This window comes from Homalodisca vitripennis, unplaced genomic scaffold (assembly GCF_021130785.1).
Source record: "Homalodisca vitripennis isolate AUS2020 unplaced genomic scaffold, UT_GWSS_2.1 ScUCBcl_3796;HRSCAF=9550, whole genome shotgun sequence".
NCBI classification, from domain to species: domain Eukaryota; kingdom Metazoa; phylum Arthropoda; class Insecta; order Hemiptera; family Cicadellidae; genus Homalodisca; species Homalodisca vitripennis.
The window spans coordinates 41,333-59,720 of NW_025779920.1; the positions used below are offsets into that span (position 1 = coordinate 41,333).

An 18,388-nucleotide genomic window follows, 5' to 3' on the forward strand; every position below is an offset into this window, starting at 1 on the left:
CACATTGTTCCACCATACTAAGTCCCATGTACAGTCTTCTTAAGAAGGACACACCTTTTAATTTTGATAAGAATTGTATCGCAGCTTTTGACAAAGTAAAAGAGTTACTTTCAAACGCACCAATTTTGGCGCATTATGACACTAATTTTCCTTTGAAGTTAGCCGTAGATGCTAGTTCAGTTGGCTTGGGAGCCGTCCTAAGTGTTATCTCACCAGGTGGTATAGAGAAACCAATAGCCTATCAGTCACGCACACTCTCACAAGCTGAGCGGAACTATTCACAGATAGAGAAAGAAGCTCTGGCTATCGTATTTGCAGTCAAAAAGTTTAATCAATACTTGTACGGTCGGAAATTTATTTTGTACACTGATCACAAACCTCTTTTAAGTATCTTTGGAAATAAAAAAGGGTTACCTATATTTGCTGCTGGCCGTATGCAAAGATATGCTTTGTTCCTGTCCGGTTACGAATTTGACATTCAATACGTAAAGACGGAACTAAATAATGCAGATATGTTGTCTAGATTGCCTTTAAGTGTCAATCACAACAATGCTACTGATGAGTTTGCGTGGCAAGGTACATATTTACATTGTATTCAAGAAAGCTCATTACCTTTGACTTTTGAACATGTAAAATCAGATACACAGAAAGATCCAGTTTTAAGAAAAGTGTATGGCTACATTATACACGGTTGGCCTAATGTCATTCCTGAGGGAAGCGAAGAGCTTACTCCGTATTTCCAGGGACAGAACGAACTGACAGTTGAATTTGGAGTAATTATGTGGGGTTATAAAGTAGTCGTACCAGTAACTTTAAGGGATTATGTACTTAAAGAGCTTCATTCTAGTCATTTAGGTATTGTGAAAATGAAATCGGTAGCACGCAGCTACGTCTGGTGGAACGGTATTGATGAACAGATCACAAATATGGCTAACAGTTGTTCTTCCTGTCTCCGGGAACGGAACAACCCGTCAAAGAGTCAATTACATGTTTGGCACTATCCTCCCGCTCCCTGGGAACGTATTCATGTGGACTACCTAGGAGCTTTTAAAAATAAAATGTATTTAATCGTCATTGACGCTCACTCAAAATGGTTAGAAGTAGGCGAAGTTAGTTCAACTTCCGCTAAACTAGCTATAAGTTTTCTAAGAGAGCTATTTAGTCGTTTTGGTCTACCTGTTAATTTACATTCTGACAATGGACCACCCTTTACCTCATCGGAGTTCAAACAGTTCATGGAAATGAACGGTATAAAACATACTTTCAGTCCTGTGTGTCATCCAAAAAGTAATGGCCAAGCAGAAAACAGCGTGAAATTTGCTAAAGACAAATTAAAGCGAGCATTTCATGACAATGCAGATGCTAGCGTAGCCTTGAGTAGGATATTGTTTGACTACCGTAACTATGTACATAGTACTACCAATGAAACACCAAGCAAGTTAATGTTTGGCAGGAAACTGCGCACCCGGTTGGATATATTGAGACCAAACATTACCCAGTTTGTAAATAAGAAACAAGAGGAGAGCAAAAATAGTTTTAATAAAAATATTACTAGGGTAGTTTATCCAGGTCAAACTGTATTAATGCGAGATTACAGGTCAAACAACAAATGGTTGCAAGGTATTGTAAATAAACAAATCAGTCCTGTTATGTATGAAATAGAGTTAAATTCTGGCATTGTAACGAAACGTCACATAGATCAACTGATCGGTCTGAGTGACAGTTCGCTAGACAGAGACTCGAGTGCAGTAGCAGAAACTGTACCGAGAAACGTGACAACCCCTACTTCCGCAAGCGCAGACGTAGACTTGGCAGCGCCGCAAAACCAATCGCAGTGTAACTCTCCCCCCTGCACATGGGTGCGGCTTCATAGCACCTAATCTTTTAGCACCTAATCTCATACCACCTACAGAAAAAAAGTCGTCATTTAGGTGCTGTGATATTAGGCGCTATAAGGTTAGGTACTGTGCAACGATCCACGGTTCGTTTAGGTGCCGTGAGACTGTTTCAAGTTTCAGTGTCACACACAGCACCTCTCGCTTTGTTCCAAAGGGGCCTTGGTGGGGACAGAGGGGATGGAGGAGAATCCAACCTTGCCCCTCACCCCGCTCCCGACGACCCGCCATTACTGTCCTCTACAGCAGGGCGAGCAGTCGACAGCACAAGGCGAGGCGACCCGAGATAGACAATTGTCTCCTCGCACAAGAGAAGGATCCGTGCGCATGGCGTGCGGCGGTTGTTGATTACAACTAATAATGGCACCAAAAATTATTTACCTTGAATTTGAATGAATGTTTAGGCCAAACCGCAAGTCTTGCACATAATCCAATAATGTAAATTATTTGTTCATCTAATTTCATTGTGTTTTACATTTTTATATAAGTTTTTATCGTCATTGGAATTAAATGTGTTCAAATCGTATATTCCGTGCACTGAAACCGGTAATAATTTGCATTCAAATCTATATAAAAATAGGCAAAGCCTTAAATCATTCATCACTTATTCTGCAATTTCCCTACGTCAGACAAAGTAAATATTTTATACACGTAAGTATCATGACTTACATAAAAAGCAAATTTATTTGGATTAAAATGTAACATCCATAGGGAATTTCAACCATTAGAAGAACTATAGTTTAGCTTTTTAACCTCCCAATGTTCTATAACAGTGAAATTTGACTCACGAGTTTTATACTTTCAGCCGAAAAATCTAGCTATTTCATGCCAAACTGCTAGATAAGTGTTATAATGAATACAAGTACTATACATATATGATGTTTTTGTGAACCAAATACGAGATTACTTAAAATAACCCGAACGATGTTAGAAGCATTGAAAGACTCGACAGAGTGTAACATAAGTGGTAGCGCACAGACGATTCTTCTTTAACTTAAAATCAATAGAGTTCTTATTTAGACCAATAAGAGCATATGTACCAAGTTGGAAGTCACTAGGGCCTTTATAATAAGAGTTATCGCACAGACGGACGCACAACAAACCATTTCAATAAAGCCTTTCGATTCTTCATAAAGCGTTAATAAATAGGCGGTTCTTTACATTGCATTAAAAAATATATTTATTTTATAATATTACTATATAAACTTATAAGTCAAACTGCAATTTCTATAATTCATTCCATAAAATAACGGAACTAACCTGAGCTTTTTATAGTAAAAAAATCAAACTGTACAAAAATGGATTATATTAGTTTTTAATATTTAACTCAATGGTGTTCTCCGTGTTATCAAGATGAGTGATTGTGCCGTTTGCGACGATCTTCTGCCTGATGTGAGTGCCTGTTTGTTCTCAATGTAAAACAAATCTACACTTCGTTTGTGCTGATATTTTAGAAAGCACATGGAATTGCATGGGACAAGTACGTCGTGAATCATGGATGTGTAAGAACTGCTGCTCAGGTAAGAGTAAATAGCAAAAATAAACAATTACTAAGGACGTTTTGGCCAAATTGCAAGAAGAAGTTTTGTCAAAATGGAGGATACCGTTAAGGCTCAATTTAAAAATTTGATATTACTTTTAAGGAACAAATGGGTGAATTTAAGGAGCCCATACAATTTTTTTCTATTTATTATTGCTTATAAATTTGTAATGCTTATAATTACATTTTTTTGTACATATTGTTAATGCTGCTTTATTCTAAGTAATATTATAATAATCTCGTGGTATACCATTTATTAGATTTACACTGCTTTTGGCTAGTTTATGAATTTAGTTTAAGTGAAGACAATGTTATGGAAATATGAATTGGACAATGAACACTAAGATAATTGTAATTATGATTCAACTGAACTCCCGCACGCGCGGCTTGAGGTGCACTGGGAGGTAAATTTTATTTATATTATGTATTTTTAGATAATAAAAAAGATTGAACTTTAACTTGAACTTGAAAAATTGATTTAAGAATATTATTTTAATATTCTATTAAAAATTGCATATTGTTGTCTATAAATGGCATGAGTATAGGCTACATTTAAAAAAAGTGAAGATGTCTAAATTCTTTCAATCTGGCTTATGGGCTTATATGAAATAATATCAAATTTTTAGTAATCCGTTGAAATGTTAAGAAATTTTATAAGAAAAGGTGGATCAAAATAGTTGCCTGGAATATTTTACAATTTGAAAACTATTCTAATATTGTTTCATAATCGAATTTTAACTGAGTATTTAAAAGTTGTTGACACTCAGTTCATGTTCGTAAAACAGGCAGAAACATTTTAATACAAATTAAATTTCAGAACGGTGCTTGATCAGTAGATACGTAGACAGCAAAATTTATATATATATATATATATATATATATATATATATATACTAGCAGTTACTCGCGGCTTCGCACGCAATTTTCTGTTGAAAAACTGGACAATATATCTATGTATTCTTTTTCTATAACATAATAAACAGTCTAGAGATAATCGATAGTCACTCAAAGCTATTCCAATCTCCTGATCCAATTTAGAATTAAGTTTAAAGAACAGAGATTTGGGATCCTGAAGTCGTAAAGTGAAACAGTTTTTATAAGATTACTATTTCCCTCCCACATTCCATGTTAATTTATTGACGTTCTTCGATGGCTTCAGTAACAATAAGAGTTAGCCTTTTTATCCCAATGACGAAAGTGTATCGTACAACTCAAACATTGCTGCGGTCAATATGGGTCTGTTCTGGTCGTTTAAATTCACCCCCGGTCTAATCTATTTACAGTTCCACAATTGGTTTATGCTGTTGCGCTAACCAAAACAATGGTCTCATACGTTGGTTTCGGAATCTAACTTAGGTTAAATTTTTATGATTAAGTGATTTTGATATTTTTACCGATCGCTAAATATGTATTAGGGGTATATGCTTCAAGTATTAGGGCAATATTATCTCCATTTGATTTTCAATAACTACAGTAAAAAGGCCATACACAATGTTAAAGGAACTAACCAGATTAGATTACGTTATGTGCAAACATTCACAGCTTTATACAATAAGGTAGTTGCTATAACAGCGTATAAATAGCATTTCTATTGTATTAGATGGATTATTGATCATTGGCGCAATCTAAATTTAAAATTAAATAACTTCGTATTTGCAATCTACATTACACTACTGATTAAGCACTTTACAATAATTCAATATTTACTCAAATCTAAATGTAAACACATGTTTCTGCCTCTTTGATAAACTTCAGCTGAAAGTGTTAACAGCTACTCTAAGTGTTAATTCAGACCAAAAGCTATACCGGTTCCAAATTTCAGCACAATCCGTATAGCAGTTTCAGCGTGATTCGAGGACAAACATCTTAACATCTAAACATACAAACATCCAAACATCCAAATATCCAAACATTCAAACTTTCGCATTTATAATATTAGTGGGATATATATCTTATTACAGATTGCGCCAGTAACGCACTTATAAGAGCGTGTCTTGTTTTGGTTGTTCAAAGAAAATAACAACTTGTTATGAGTCTTTATAAAAATTATTAATCAGCCTGCTATCTCTGAATTTTGGTGTATTGGCGCGAATATCTCTCTTAGTAACGATTGCATAACAAATTTAAATTAATTTTAAAATTACATTGTCAAAGCTGAACATTCATAGATTAAAAATGAATGTATGAGACCATGTTAAACAAGTCGTGAATCTTAAAAAGAGGATGAGGACTATTAGAACATTACTTGAAAAAACTGAGAACAAGTATACAGTAAGGCTTCAGAAGACCCATATAACATGACATACAGTGCAAGACGACAACATCAAAACGTATATTAACACTTTTGTTGCTGGTATATACTGAGTGAGATCGACTACTCTCAGTCCTCCTACTGCGTCGTAAGAAGTTTGCCGCAGTCTACTTGTAGACTGATTGTTGTTAAAATTAATCTTCCTGATTTTTGAGGATCAAAGTTATTAATTGTTTAGGACGCAATCTCAATACCTCTTAAAATGTTCCATATGATACTATTAATAACATATCCATTTCATTGTAATCTATTTATACAGGATGTATTACATAGGAAAGAAATAAAATTTTATAATATAGAACAAAAATAGGCTTTCAATCTCGGTTTTTTATTGTATATAAAAAATTATTATTATCAGAAATAAACTCTAATTAGTGCCTGGCTCACTTGCCTACATAACGGGCATTGGAGATTAACCTGGCAACCATGCAGTGTGTCTCAGCACTCAGTGCACTGGCACAAGGCACAAGGAAAGACCACATGTGTAGACCTTTGAATCAGGCACACTGCACAGTTACGAGGCACGCAGCAGGAGTGCCTCGTGAAAAATACAACAAATATTGCAATTTGTCTTCTGAGTAATTATAACATGCCTATTTTGTTTTTTGTTTAATCTGCAATGCTCAATAACAATATTATATTTATTTCTGCTATTATAATTATGCAAGTTGCTAGTCAAAATTAATGATGACATGTTTTTTGTAATATACAATACTGAGTCAAAAATATATAAATTTATAAAAGTTTCCACCAAAGCTTAATAAAAAGTGGTTCACAGTGTTCTAGTGGTTGTGATTTTGTTATTATTCTGATAGCTTTGTTTTTCAGGATAACGATTTCATTAATTTTAGGGCTATTACCCAATAATATTAGGCCATACCTTGCTATTGATTAAAAATAGGCATAGTATGCAGATTTAAAATATTTTTCAGTAACACAATTTATAATACGTCTAAGTAAGAAAATTACTCTACCAAAATATTCCTAGAAATTTAGCACAAGAAAAGAAATAATTTGGTGTGTCAATTGTAGGGGTTTGTCGTAAAGTAAACAAATGTTTTGAGTTTTGACTTCATTTAGTAAAGATCCATTTGATCTAAACCACACTGAGGCTTTCTCAACTGATTCAATGACAAGAACTTGTAGTTTGTCAAAGTTTGTATGGATATTCTAAAGAGTTGTGTCGTTAGCATATAAAAGAGATTTTAACCTAACAACGGTAGGAAATTAATTTATATATAATAAAAACATAATAGGGCCCAGGACTGACCATTAGGTACAACAATCCCGATCACCAAATTGTTGGACCGATTTCCATTAATAGAAACAAACTTTTCGCCTGCGGTTAGATAAATAGTCTTTAAAGAAGTCTTTAAAGCCGGATTCCCATTAATACCGTAATAGTTAAGTTTTAAGGCTCTGACCAAGTCAAAATATGTTACCTGAGCAAAGGCTTTAATCTCAAAAGTGTTTAGGACCTCCTTAATTAGTGAATAAACTGCATCAATGGTGTATTTACCTCTTCTATTGTAATAAATTTAGATTGATATTATTTTCCAGATACGCAAAAGGTTCATCATGTAAAACAGTTTCTATTATTACAGGACAGGTAAAATTTATACTGGGCAATAGCTCTCAGGGAAACTCCTAGACCCTTTCTTAAGAATCGGGCAGATATACATACAGTTAATGGGTTCAAAAACGTATGGTAAATTCGTTAAAATATATTGTTAGATTTGTTATAAATGTCTTTGCTTTCTGAGTTTTTAACTCTTTTGACAGCTTTAATGACCTCATCAATTGAGACTTCTACAAAGATAAATGTTTTTCTTTCAAAATATGGTAATTTCTTATTAAGTTCATTCTATTAACATGAGGCTTTTTGATACTACCCTTTATTTGGTGTTAACCGAATTGATAAAACAAATGGTTTAAGTTACCTGGAGTGATATTTATTGATAATGTCGATTGAGATTCTAAATGGTTGTATTTTCGTTTATCTGCACCGAAAACGCCCCAGGCTTTATATTGGTTACTGCTATTTTATATTTTTGCGACATTGTGAGTTCGCATCTTCTACGGACTTTTTATAACATTTCTAGAGATTTAAATAGTTAACACGAAGCCTGTCACTAGTAGAAAGTTTTGTCGATTTCTCCAAAAACAAAAATTTCTTTCATTTGGTCCAGTTCCCCACTATACCAATAATTTTGATTTCGACCTTTAATCTCACTAACTGTGGAACGTTGTTTTTTCACTGTAGAGTAAAATGTTTATTTATGAACTGAAATGGAGAAATATGCATGAACGAGTTTTTGGGTAGAGAATACTCTTCCATTACTAAGTACGACATTCCAATCATGTGAAAACACATGGTTTGTCAGATCATCAATAGAGGATTCTGGAAAAATTAAAATAAAATGTGTCACTTGTACTTTTGGATTTAGCAAGGTTTTAGATGTTTCAGACAAAGTATTCTTTTGAATATTTAAAATAAGCCCATTACGATCCGAGAAAGAAAAATAAAGATGTTGCATGAAATAACCTGATCTAGGCAGACTAAAAAACATTATCAAGACAATGGGCTCCCCGAGTTTACAAAGGAAGTTTACAAGGAAGTAAGGAAGGGAAGTTTACAAAGCAAAACGTAGTTTTTTATAGCGGGTACTACTTCCATGAAAACGAGTAATCTAGGTTTATCTTCTTTAACATACGTTGTATAATCAATTTATATGACGAGAACTGTGCGTGCGTGCGTGCGTGCGTGTGCGTGCGTGTGTGCGTGTGTGTGTGTGTGTGTGTGTGTGTGTGTGTGTGTGTGTGTGTGTGTGTGTGTGTGTGTGTGTGTGTGTGTGTGTGTGTGTGTGTGTGTGTGTGTGTGTGTGTGTGTGTGTGAAATTTAAACTTTTTGCGGATAGCGGGATGATGAAAAATAATAATATAATTTTTCTAGGGTTTGCAATTTTATATTTCAGTCGCTATGGTAGTTAATCTTCATAAAGACGCTATTGATTTTCTGTGAAAGTTATGAGGCATGTGTGCGCCATATTTTATGTACATAGGACATAGGGAAGGTCTTCTAAGAATTCCAAGTCCATTTCTACCCTTATGGGTGGATTATATTAATGAAAGATGTAGTTATTGCTATGTATAATACACTGTATAATTCAAAATAAATATTTAAAGCACCTGTGAGCAAAAGATATAAGGCAGAAATTACAGGATGGTTTACTAGAAAGGAGTCACTTTAGTTCAGACATGAAAAAGTTGAACTTCTAGTGACAGTCAAGCTCCACGCGATTGAACTAATATGGGCTTAAATTAATTTACATATCGCAAAAATTATAAGTCGTTCACTATTAATTCTATCACAAAATTTATAAAGAAGCTTTGGAAAAGACTACGCCTGATTGTTGGATGAAAGTTGTAGAGAATACAAAAATAGTTATTGATAACGCTTGAACCAATGAATATAACTTAATCACCTGGGGGAATATTATAACGCTGGGGGAGGCTGTAGAGAGACTACTAATATTTTGACTGAGGGACAGAAATTCGTCGGAAGACTGTGTCAGTGAACATGAGGTAAACAGTGAAAATATAACACCGATAACAAAGACGATGGTGATAGGATTATGGAAGGTATTCGGCCGCTTCGCTTTGAGGAATATTAATTTCCCTCAAATTATCTGTTAGTGAATTTACAAATATAAGTTTAATTAAATGTTTGTTTTGGGTAAATGGATAATTTAATTGCCTTTCCTTAAATTAATATATTTACCAGAATCATACAAGCCTAATTTAAACATTTTCCTGTTGTGGTTTGTGTGAAAATAAAACTGTCGATATTTTATCTTGTGATTTTGGCACACGGGGCAAGTTGGTATGTGTGTTTCATTAAGCCATAATGTAGTAAGGTTCCGGCACAGTTACTGTGTACCTCGCTTGTTCTGCACCCTCACTCATAAGTAAAGACTATTAGTAATAAGCATTGCGTGATTTATAAATAAATACAAGTCTAATGAGTTTCCCAAAAAACTTGTTACGCCTTTAATTATTAACTTAGAACTCTGAATTATCAGTATGTCGTTCTTTAAGAGACATACAACAAATGATATATTATATTTTTAACTGTAATTATTTTTGAATTAGGAGGAGTTAAATTGGAGAAAGCTTAAATTTAAAAGAAAACTGTGTTTTTCTTCATATTTTTGATTATCACAATCAATAAACATATCTAAAATATCTCACTTTCGCTATAATATATAGATTAATACTACCTAAGCCGTCAAACTTTTTCAGATGTAATAAAGGGGTATATTTTAATGTGGTAGACGTTTTAAGTGAGATGTTTAGTGTGTGTGAGAGAGGTCGCCGGAATTCGGTAAAAATAATATAATAGGTCATAATATAAATTCCTAAACGAAACGTCCACCGCCTTCAATTCTTCCGGAGAGCGCGTTAATGCAACCCGCACAGCACGTGTCAATAACCAACTCAGATCTCTCCCCTGACCTCGCGACTCAACGGACGGTCGCCCACTGGCCACGAACAGTGGTGGCGGCCTACCCCTCCGGCGATCCCCACCACTCCCTTTTAGGTGGTGTGATATTAGGTGCTATAAAACTCCAGCACGATCTTTAGGTGCCGTGCGACTCTCGGGCATTTCCTTAGGTGCTGTGAGATTAGGTACTATAATATTAGGTGCTATGAGAATCGGTGCTATTAGACGGTTAAATTTTAGGTGCTGTGAGATTAGGTGCTATTAGATTAGGTGCTGTGAACCCCCACGTGCACATGACGTAAATCGATCGCCAGTTGGCATGGCAACCACTACGGCGAGTGGTGGAAGGTCATTCTCTTCCCCCTCTATCCCGCACCGTACTACACCCGTATCAGCGCGCGTAAAATCAGATGTTCTTGACAGCACCTGTCAAAGTCGGATGCGACGCTATCCTGAGCGCACTAGAAAACCTGTAAATAAACTTGACTTATAATAAAGATGTACTTATTCAGTAATGGTTGTGTATTATGTTATATTATGTGTTTTTTCTTTTTATTATATTGTGGTTTTATCAAGCGTTTATTTGAATTTAAACTTGTTTAGTGTTTACTTTTTGTCAACTTGTTGTTAATTATAGAATCATGTCATATCAGTACTTTATCAATTATTACTTTAAGTATCAAGAGGAAGCATTCAAACTATTGAAGGACAATTAATTTTTAAATTTGATTTGTTTGTAATTTCTGAATTTAATAGGGAGGAAATTGTTATATATGAATATTCTTTGTATCATTATCTAGTAAGTTTAGATATATTTGCAACAAGTGCACCTCACCCCATATGACGTAATGTGTCGGCTGTTTTAATCGTATGATTTTGAATAAACGGCATTGGCTACTCGAGATCACCTGACCCCCCTCTCCTTTGGTCACTGCCTCGTCCGAGCATTCCTTGAGCCGGAGTAGTCAGTCAACTCCCAGTCTCGCTTGCCACCACCACCCCTCGTGTGGCCGTGTTTTAAGAAATGTAAAAGTGTTCTTTATTTCGATTCACCCGCCCCCGGCACAAGTACTGTTATTTAGAACAAACATAACAATAAGTAAATCAGGAGGAATACAAACACTATTTACATAGTGGCCTCCCCTTAAGTACTGTAAGTACGTCTGCGGCTGAGAATTGGGTAAACGCTGACGACACACACACACACAGAGATATATTAGTTTAGTTTCAATTGTGAACGTTCCTTGGTTTGATATATTCCGTTTATCTTTTAGGTTAAGGCTCTCGTTTGTTTATCGTTCTTCCATTATGGAACAGAACACTAGTGAACATGATCATAGTTACACTTACTCATTTAGGAAGACCTCTAACGTATTGGAATTAAATCAGTACAAAATCATCGGATGGTTACGTTTTTGATAACGAATTACCGCAGATAATTAGCAATTGACTTTAATTTAAGTCAAGAAACATCAAAAGAAATATTACTTCTTCACCAGTCCATGTACTCAAGCACCATTGTTTAATTAAAGTTACTGTGCAAAGAAATGATGACCCTATTCGACTCGGTAATTGCTATGAATTACTAGCCTTTAACAAATAAAATTCGATGGATGGATATATCGTCATTAACAAACTAATTAAAGATTCAAAGCCACCCCACCCCATATTTTTGCCAGGAGTGAAAAATGTTTCACCGATAATCAGAGCCCTATATTCAATGGTAAGTAAAACTGAATACTCGTCCAATTGGGGTAGGGTACGATAAGCGGACCCGTTTTTTATATCGAAGAATGTAGTCTTCGATATCTAATATTCGCATCTCAAATCCTAGCTTATAAATCGGTATAAAAGTGTCTATAGTCCTCAATAACAATCATACGTTTTAAATTAAAATATGAATTTAATATTTACAGTGATCAAACAAGTTATTATAACAAAAATTAGGAAAACTGAAGACTATCATATTTGCTCCTCTCACAGTTACAGTTGTTTCTTTCCCACAAATTTCACATAATGGGGTTTTCGGTACGAGTTTAACATGCTGAAGCCACAAAAACAATATATTTTATTTATATCTTATAATCTTTCAAAGCAATGTCGTGTAGTTTTCTCAAATTGACTGCCATTTTTAATAATTAAAATTAATTATGTAAAATTGAAATATTACCCTACGTGTATTATTTTAAAGTGTTTACAGCTGTTGATATAGACTATATAAGTTAATAATTCAAAATAATTAATCAGTATCGATTGATTATATCGATGGTTATGATTAAGTAATATCGTTTGCCATATAAAAAACCGGGTCCGCTTATCGTACCCTACCCTACAATTATTGTTTTAATCAAGACAGAATTAAACTGTTTCCAACATCTCCTGACGCTTACCGGAAAATGGTCTAAGGATTCACAAACTTGAACGTCAATTTCCATACTTAACAGTTAAAGCAAAAACGGGCATAGTGATGTGCTGAAAATATGCATTAATCTATTTCTATTGAAGACATAAAAATAGTGGTGAAAAAAACAACCACAAAGCAGGTGAAGAAATCTGATGAGCAAGAAATAGTCAAGAAAAAACTAATGTCTCTGTTTTTAATGATTTGTAGACATGTGATCGTAATAAAATGACAGCCAAGGTAGAGTATATATTTGAAAGAAGCCAGCACTTAAGGAGTCAATACTTACACATAAATACACACATAATAAAATACGATAAATGTCATAGTTACTTCTAAATCACATTGTATTTTTTTATCCTGGCTTAACTAAAATTAATACTGAAGACAATAACAAAGTTAATTTGTAAAAGAATTTAAACAACACCCCGAATAAAAGGTTTTGTTAAAAAAGGTTTTTGTTCTGAGCTTAAAGAGGCTGCGTAGTTTTACATATAGCCTGTGCTAACAGGATAATAAAAAAAAACTTCTGTTTCTTCAGCTGTGTTTTTTTAATATCTCAATGTCACGTGACGTGAACGATGGGCGGGTGGGCGTTTATTTTATTTGGCTGTCTGCTGTTGTTAGTAGAGATGGAAAATGTCGTTGTTTAGCTGCAACGCGTTGCGACGTTATTCTGCCAACCGATAACAGGTTGCGGCAACGTGTTATTTTAGCAACTGGTTATCGGCTGACCGTTGCGCCTCGTCTATCCATTGCGCAACGTTGGTTCAATAACGTTTTCCAGTGGCTGTTACCTATAGAACGTTACTGAAATACCGTTACTAAAACATGGACCACCATTCAGTTAACGGACTTTGTTACTATTTATTAAGTGTACAAAATTCGTCATTTAGCTGCTTAGTCTAGTTACTATAATTTATTTTGAGATAATTAAAAGTATCTTTTGGTTCAATTAAGTACAAAATACAGAATTCGGTTTTATTGTTTGGAATGTAAACATTTCACAGCGCATTGTACATTTACACTATAGATAAACATTAAAATATTCAAACTGAAAAAATGAAATATTTTAGTGTATTAAATATAATTTACACTAGGGATTACTTTATAAAAGCTATAGACAAAATAATACAAACCAAATAAAACGTTTTCTTCTGTAAATATTATTATATTAAATGAACACACCCTAGGCTTTTTTTATAAAAGTAATTTATATACAAGACTAAAAGTTCTTTAAAATACATTTATCTTAAAAAATAACGTGTTTTAATTGCCCAAATTGGTATTTACACGGAAAAATTGACAGTAAAATAAAACCGTTAAATACGTGTTAGTTACACTACTAGTATGTAAATGAAGAATACATTAAATGGATACATTACATCTAAAATATAATTATTTACGAATGTGAAATACATATTTGATATTATAAAATATATTGAAATAATTATAGCCTACAACTTAAGTAAGATTTTGTAAGTGTAAAGTAAAAAACGTTGGACAGTGATATTTAGCTATAAAAATGTACTGCTGTGATGTATACATACATATTTAACTGATAACTTATATTAACTACAACAAATAGTAACACAAATGACGTTTATAATTGCAAAATGTATACATAAAAAACTATTTATCACAATATAAACAAAGATGGTTAACACTGCTATTTCTAATTAAATCATATAGGAACACTTTATAAATTACAAATATATACATACATAAACATATTGTTCAAATGTACATTACAATTACACTGTCAAATATTGTACTTTAGATTAAATGAAGATACACGAATGTATGGAGATTCAAAGACACAATTAAGCATATTTAGAAATAAAATGGGCAATATAACCAAACTGTACACTATGGCTTCATATAAGAATTAATTGCAATAAAATGAATTACATAATTTCATATATTTAACTTGCAGAACTTATATATAACTTAAATTTTTTGATTTCTATTTACTGTAGAAGATTTTAGATTTCCATTCAAAAACAGCAACTGCTCTGCTCGTTTTGAACTCAGTCTTGATCGGCGTTCTGTCAAAAAATTTCCTGCTTTAGAAAAAAGTCGTTCACATGGAACGGATGTAGCCATGACGTTAAATTTTAATTTCACCAATTTGCTCATAATAGGGTATACATGTTGATTCTCTTTCCACCAGCCCATAGGATCTTTTTTTCCGTCCTAGATAGCTGTCATCTAAGTACCGGTTCAACTCGACAATTGCAGCGGAGGTCTTCGTACCTGAAAACCAATTCCTTCATAGCAGTGAACTCCAAAAAGCTTACAACGCGTTAAAGTTTAAACAAAAAGTAAATACGTGTAGTTACAAGTAAAAAACCCTAATTTAATTTATTGAAAATTCTAAATTTATGAATAAAATTTTAAAGCGGTTACCTGTAGGTTTCTCCTTGGCAATTATGTTGTCAACGTCCTCCCAGACGGAAAATTTTGCGGAATCTACGTTGCCATCTTTGTTTTGAGTGTTACCAATTTTCTTCATCATCTGCTGTGGCAAGGTTTGCCATGTGTCTCTGTCCAGATTGCAGCTAAAAGTTCTGTACATGTTTTTTTTTGATCAATTGCTTTGCAGTTTCGTCTTTGAAGACAGCAAGTTTGAATCTGGGATCTAAAAGAGTAGCAAGTGCTATTGTTTTTTGCTTGTGTTCAACATTTTTCCATGCGTTTCTCGAGACCATGCAGCAGTTCATTAATAATATTTTGAATAACTGGTTTGAATGGCTCCTTTTTGCATATTTTTTACACACGGACATCAGGCCTCTTGTTAGGGGTATCACTTGGCTACCTGTCACGTAGCGTTCCCCACTAATATCTGTGAAGTGACCTCCTCAAAAGGACGTAAGATTGTTGCTTAGCTCTTTGCATAATCCCCACTCTTCCTCTGACAAAACAGGTAAATTTTTATTTATTAAAGCGATAGTAGTTTTTTACCGCGTCCTGCAGCTCTACAAATCTGGAAACCATATAAAATGTAGAGTTCCATCTCGTTGAAACCTCTTGAATAAGTTTTTTTGGCTCAAGGCCCATAATTTTTCTGGGATATCAACAGTTTTTCAGTTGCATTTGTGCTCCTTTTAAAAAAAAGTCACTATCAATTTTATTTTGTCAATTAACATTTTTACCAGCTTTAACGCATCCTGAAGAATCAAGTTTAAGGTATGGGCAAAACAACCAAAGTGCTTCAATTTCAAGTCCTTTTGTACCGCCCCTTTGATGTTACTGGCATTGTCTGATACTACGACTAAAATCTTATCAAATAAATGCAATTTGTCAACAATAGTTTTGATCTCTTTTGCTAGATTAGCACTTGTGTGAGAATCAGACATTTTAGAACATTCCAACAATATCGACTTTATTTCATAATTTTCTGAAATGTAATGGACAGTTACAACCCAAATAACTTTCAACATTTGTAGAAGTCCAGGTATCAGTGGTTAGACATACACTTTGTACTGAGTTTTAACTCATTCCGAACAAAATTCAAGCATCTCTCATGTTCAGCTGGAATCATACTATTGGAAATTGTTTTTCTACTTGGCAATTTATATGCGGGATTCAAAGCCGACACAAAGTTAACAAAACCTCTGTCTTCGACAATTGAAAATGGCTGAAAGTCAGTAATAAACAACTGTAAGAGAAGTTTATCGAGTTTTTTTACGTTGAGTCCTCACTCAGCTTTTTAGATTGGGGTAAAAATGATCTAATACTTGACTGGTTACCGTCACTAGAAGATGAAAAATATGCACTTAGTGGATTTGAATTGGTTAGCGCTTCTGAACTTGGTTTGTTCGGGTTCATTACGTAAAATTGATGTAGAGCCTATTGTAGAGTTTTTAGTAGAAATTAAAGCTGTCGTAGGGCTTGGCAAGTTAGTTGAAGTTTTATCTTTTTTTGGTAAATTTACAGTAGGATGGCGCTTTTCAATGTGGTGTCTAAGATTAGTTATAGTTGACTTATAATTTAATACTTGCCCACATAAATCGCACTTAGCAGTTTTTTTATGTCAGCGTCAACCACAGTATAGTATGTCCACAAGTAACTGGTTTTTTGCTTCTTGTTACCACTCATTTTTAATATAAATTAATTACAATGTAGATATTTATAAATAATAAAAACAGTAAACACAAATTAAACGTGTTATTTCACATAACTTAATCACTCTACAAATTATTTGTCAAGAATTATTTAAAGAAAACATTAAGAAATATAGTTATTTTAAATAAAAATTTAAACCACATATAGTTTAAATAAGGCAGAGATTACACTTGTATGTTGCTCTTGAACAAATTAAAAACAATTGTACTGCGGGTGTGGGAATGGGATCATAATAGAATAAACAAAGTGAATAATCAGGTCAGGTTTTCATGTCCGAACAGGCACCATCCCCTCCCCCAAGCCGCAATGTCGCGTCTCCAGTATTTTGATTATTTTACTTTACTATATTATCGTTACGGGTGGTGTTGTAATAACAGATCAAGCTGCTGTTGTCATTGTCAAGCCGTAGATAGATTCCCGGCAATGAAATTAATTGTCATCCTACAACTCTGTTGTTTGTCATAAACACCGTTGCTCAAAATAACAGGTGAAGAGTTTCCAGTCTGCCGCTATTGACTGTTACCAGCACAGGCTTACCGTTGCCGGCAACGAAACGAATGAATTCCATTGTTCGTTGTCATCCTGTTTATAACAGGGAGTTTCTGATAACACGTTGCGGGGATAACTGTTGCCGCGCGGCAACACTGTTATTTAATCCTGTTATGTTAAATAACGCCCATCTCTAGTTGTTAGCACTTAGCAGTACTATCGGATAGGAGTAAGATAGAGAAGCATATTAAAATGTGTTCTTATGCAAAATATTTATCAGTCATCTTCTGATTTTATGAGGTTGATTCTAATTTTTGTTTCATAATTTATATGTTAACCGTGTTTATAATATTTTGTAAGGTTTAGCGTGTTACACAGTTTTAATCTTATACTGAGGTTATGTATTTGCGCTATCAACAATAATTTGGTGCTAGGCTATGTTGTTTGTTATCAATAAAGATCGAGAAGATAGTAGATCTTCATGTTTGTTTGTTACAATTCAGCTAAAATGTTATAGTAACAAAATGTCAATTATTTTTACATTAGATCTAATATGTTGGTTTTGTATTTTACAGATATCAGTTATTACAATCAAATCTCATAAATGGTTTATGCAAGATAAAAGAATGACGGAGACTGAAGAGAAAGCTTATGAGAAATTTACGTTGGGATATTTTGTAAAAGAAGTCAAAAATGAGGCCATTCAGAAGAACTTTATTTGGTGCCTTAACTTTGCAGCAGAAGCTCATAAAGACCAGAAGAGGAAAGACATAGAATGTACGCCTTATATTAACCACCCAATAGGTGAGGTGATAAGTTCATTTAATTTCTTTATTTTTTGGGGATGCCTTCATCAGTCAAATTTTATATACACCTTTTGTCATATTTTTTTCTCAATGAATGGTTGGTTAAAGTAGGATAATTGGACCTGATTTTTAAAATCAGGTCCAACAACAACAAACAATATCATATATTGTTGTCAGGTCAGGACAAACAATATTGATATTACTTAATTATAACCATTTATCATGAATTGGTAATTTTTAGTTAATTTGACCAATAATTAACTTATTTAACTGTATCATCTTTAAACACTTTCAGTTAATAAACATAATATTTG

At 33.8% G+C, this 18,388-nt stretch overlaps 1 protein-coding gene across 1 annotated transcript; it reads left to right on the plus strand.

The window, feature by feature from the left end:
• Positions 1–11,413: 11,413 nt before the first annotated feature.
• Positions 11,414–18,072, plus strand: LOC124372677 (the record flags this gene model as incomplete). The annotated part of the gene is given in 2 exon segments (XM_046831086.1): positions 11,414–11,973; positions 17,844–18,072. Coding segments are annotated over 2 exon segments (343 nt in total), but the record flags the coding sequence as incomplete, so codon positions are not given.
• Positions 18,073–18,388: the final 316 nt, after the last annotated feature.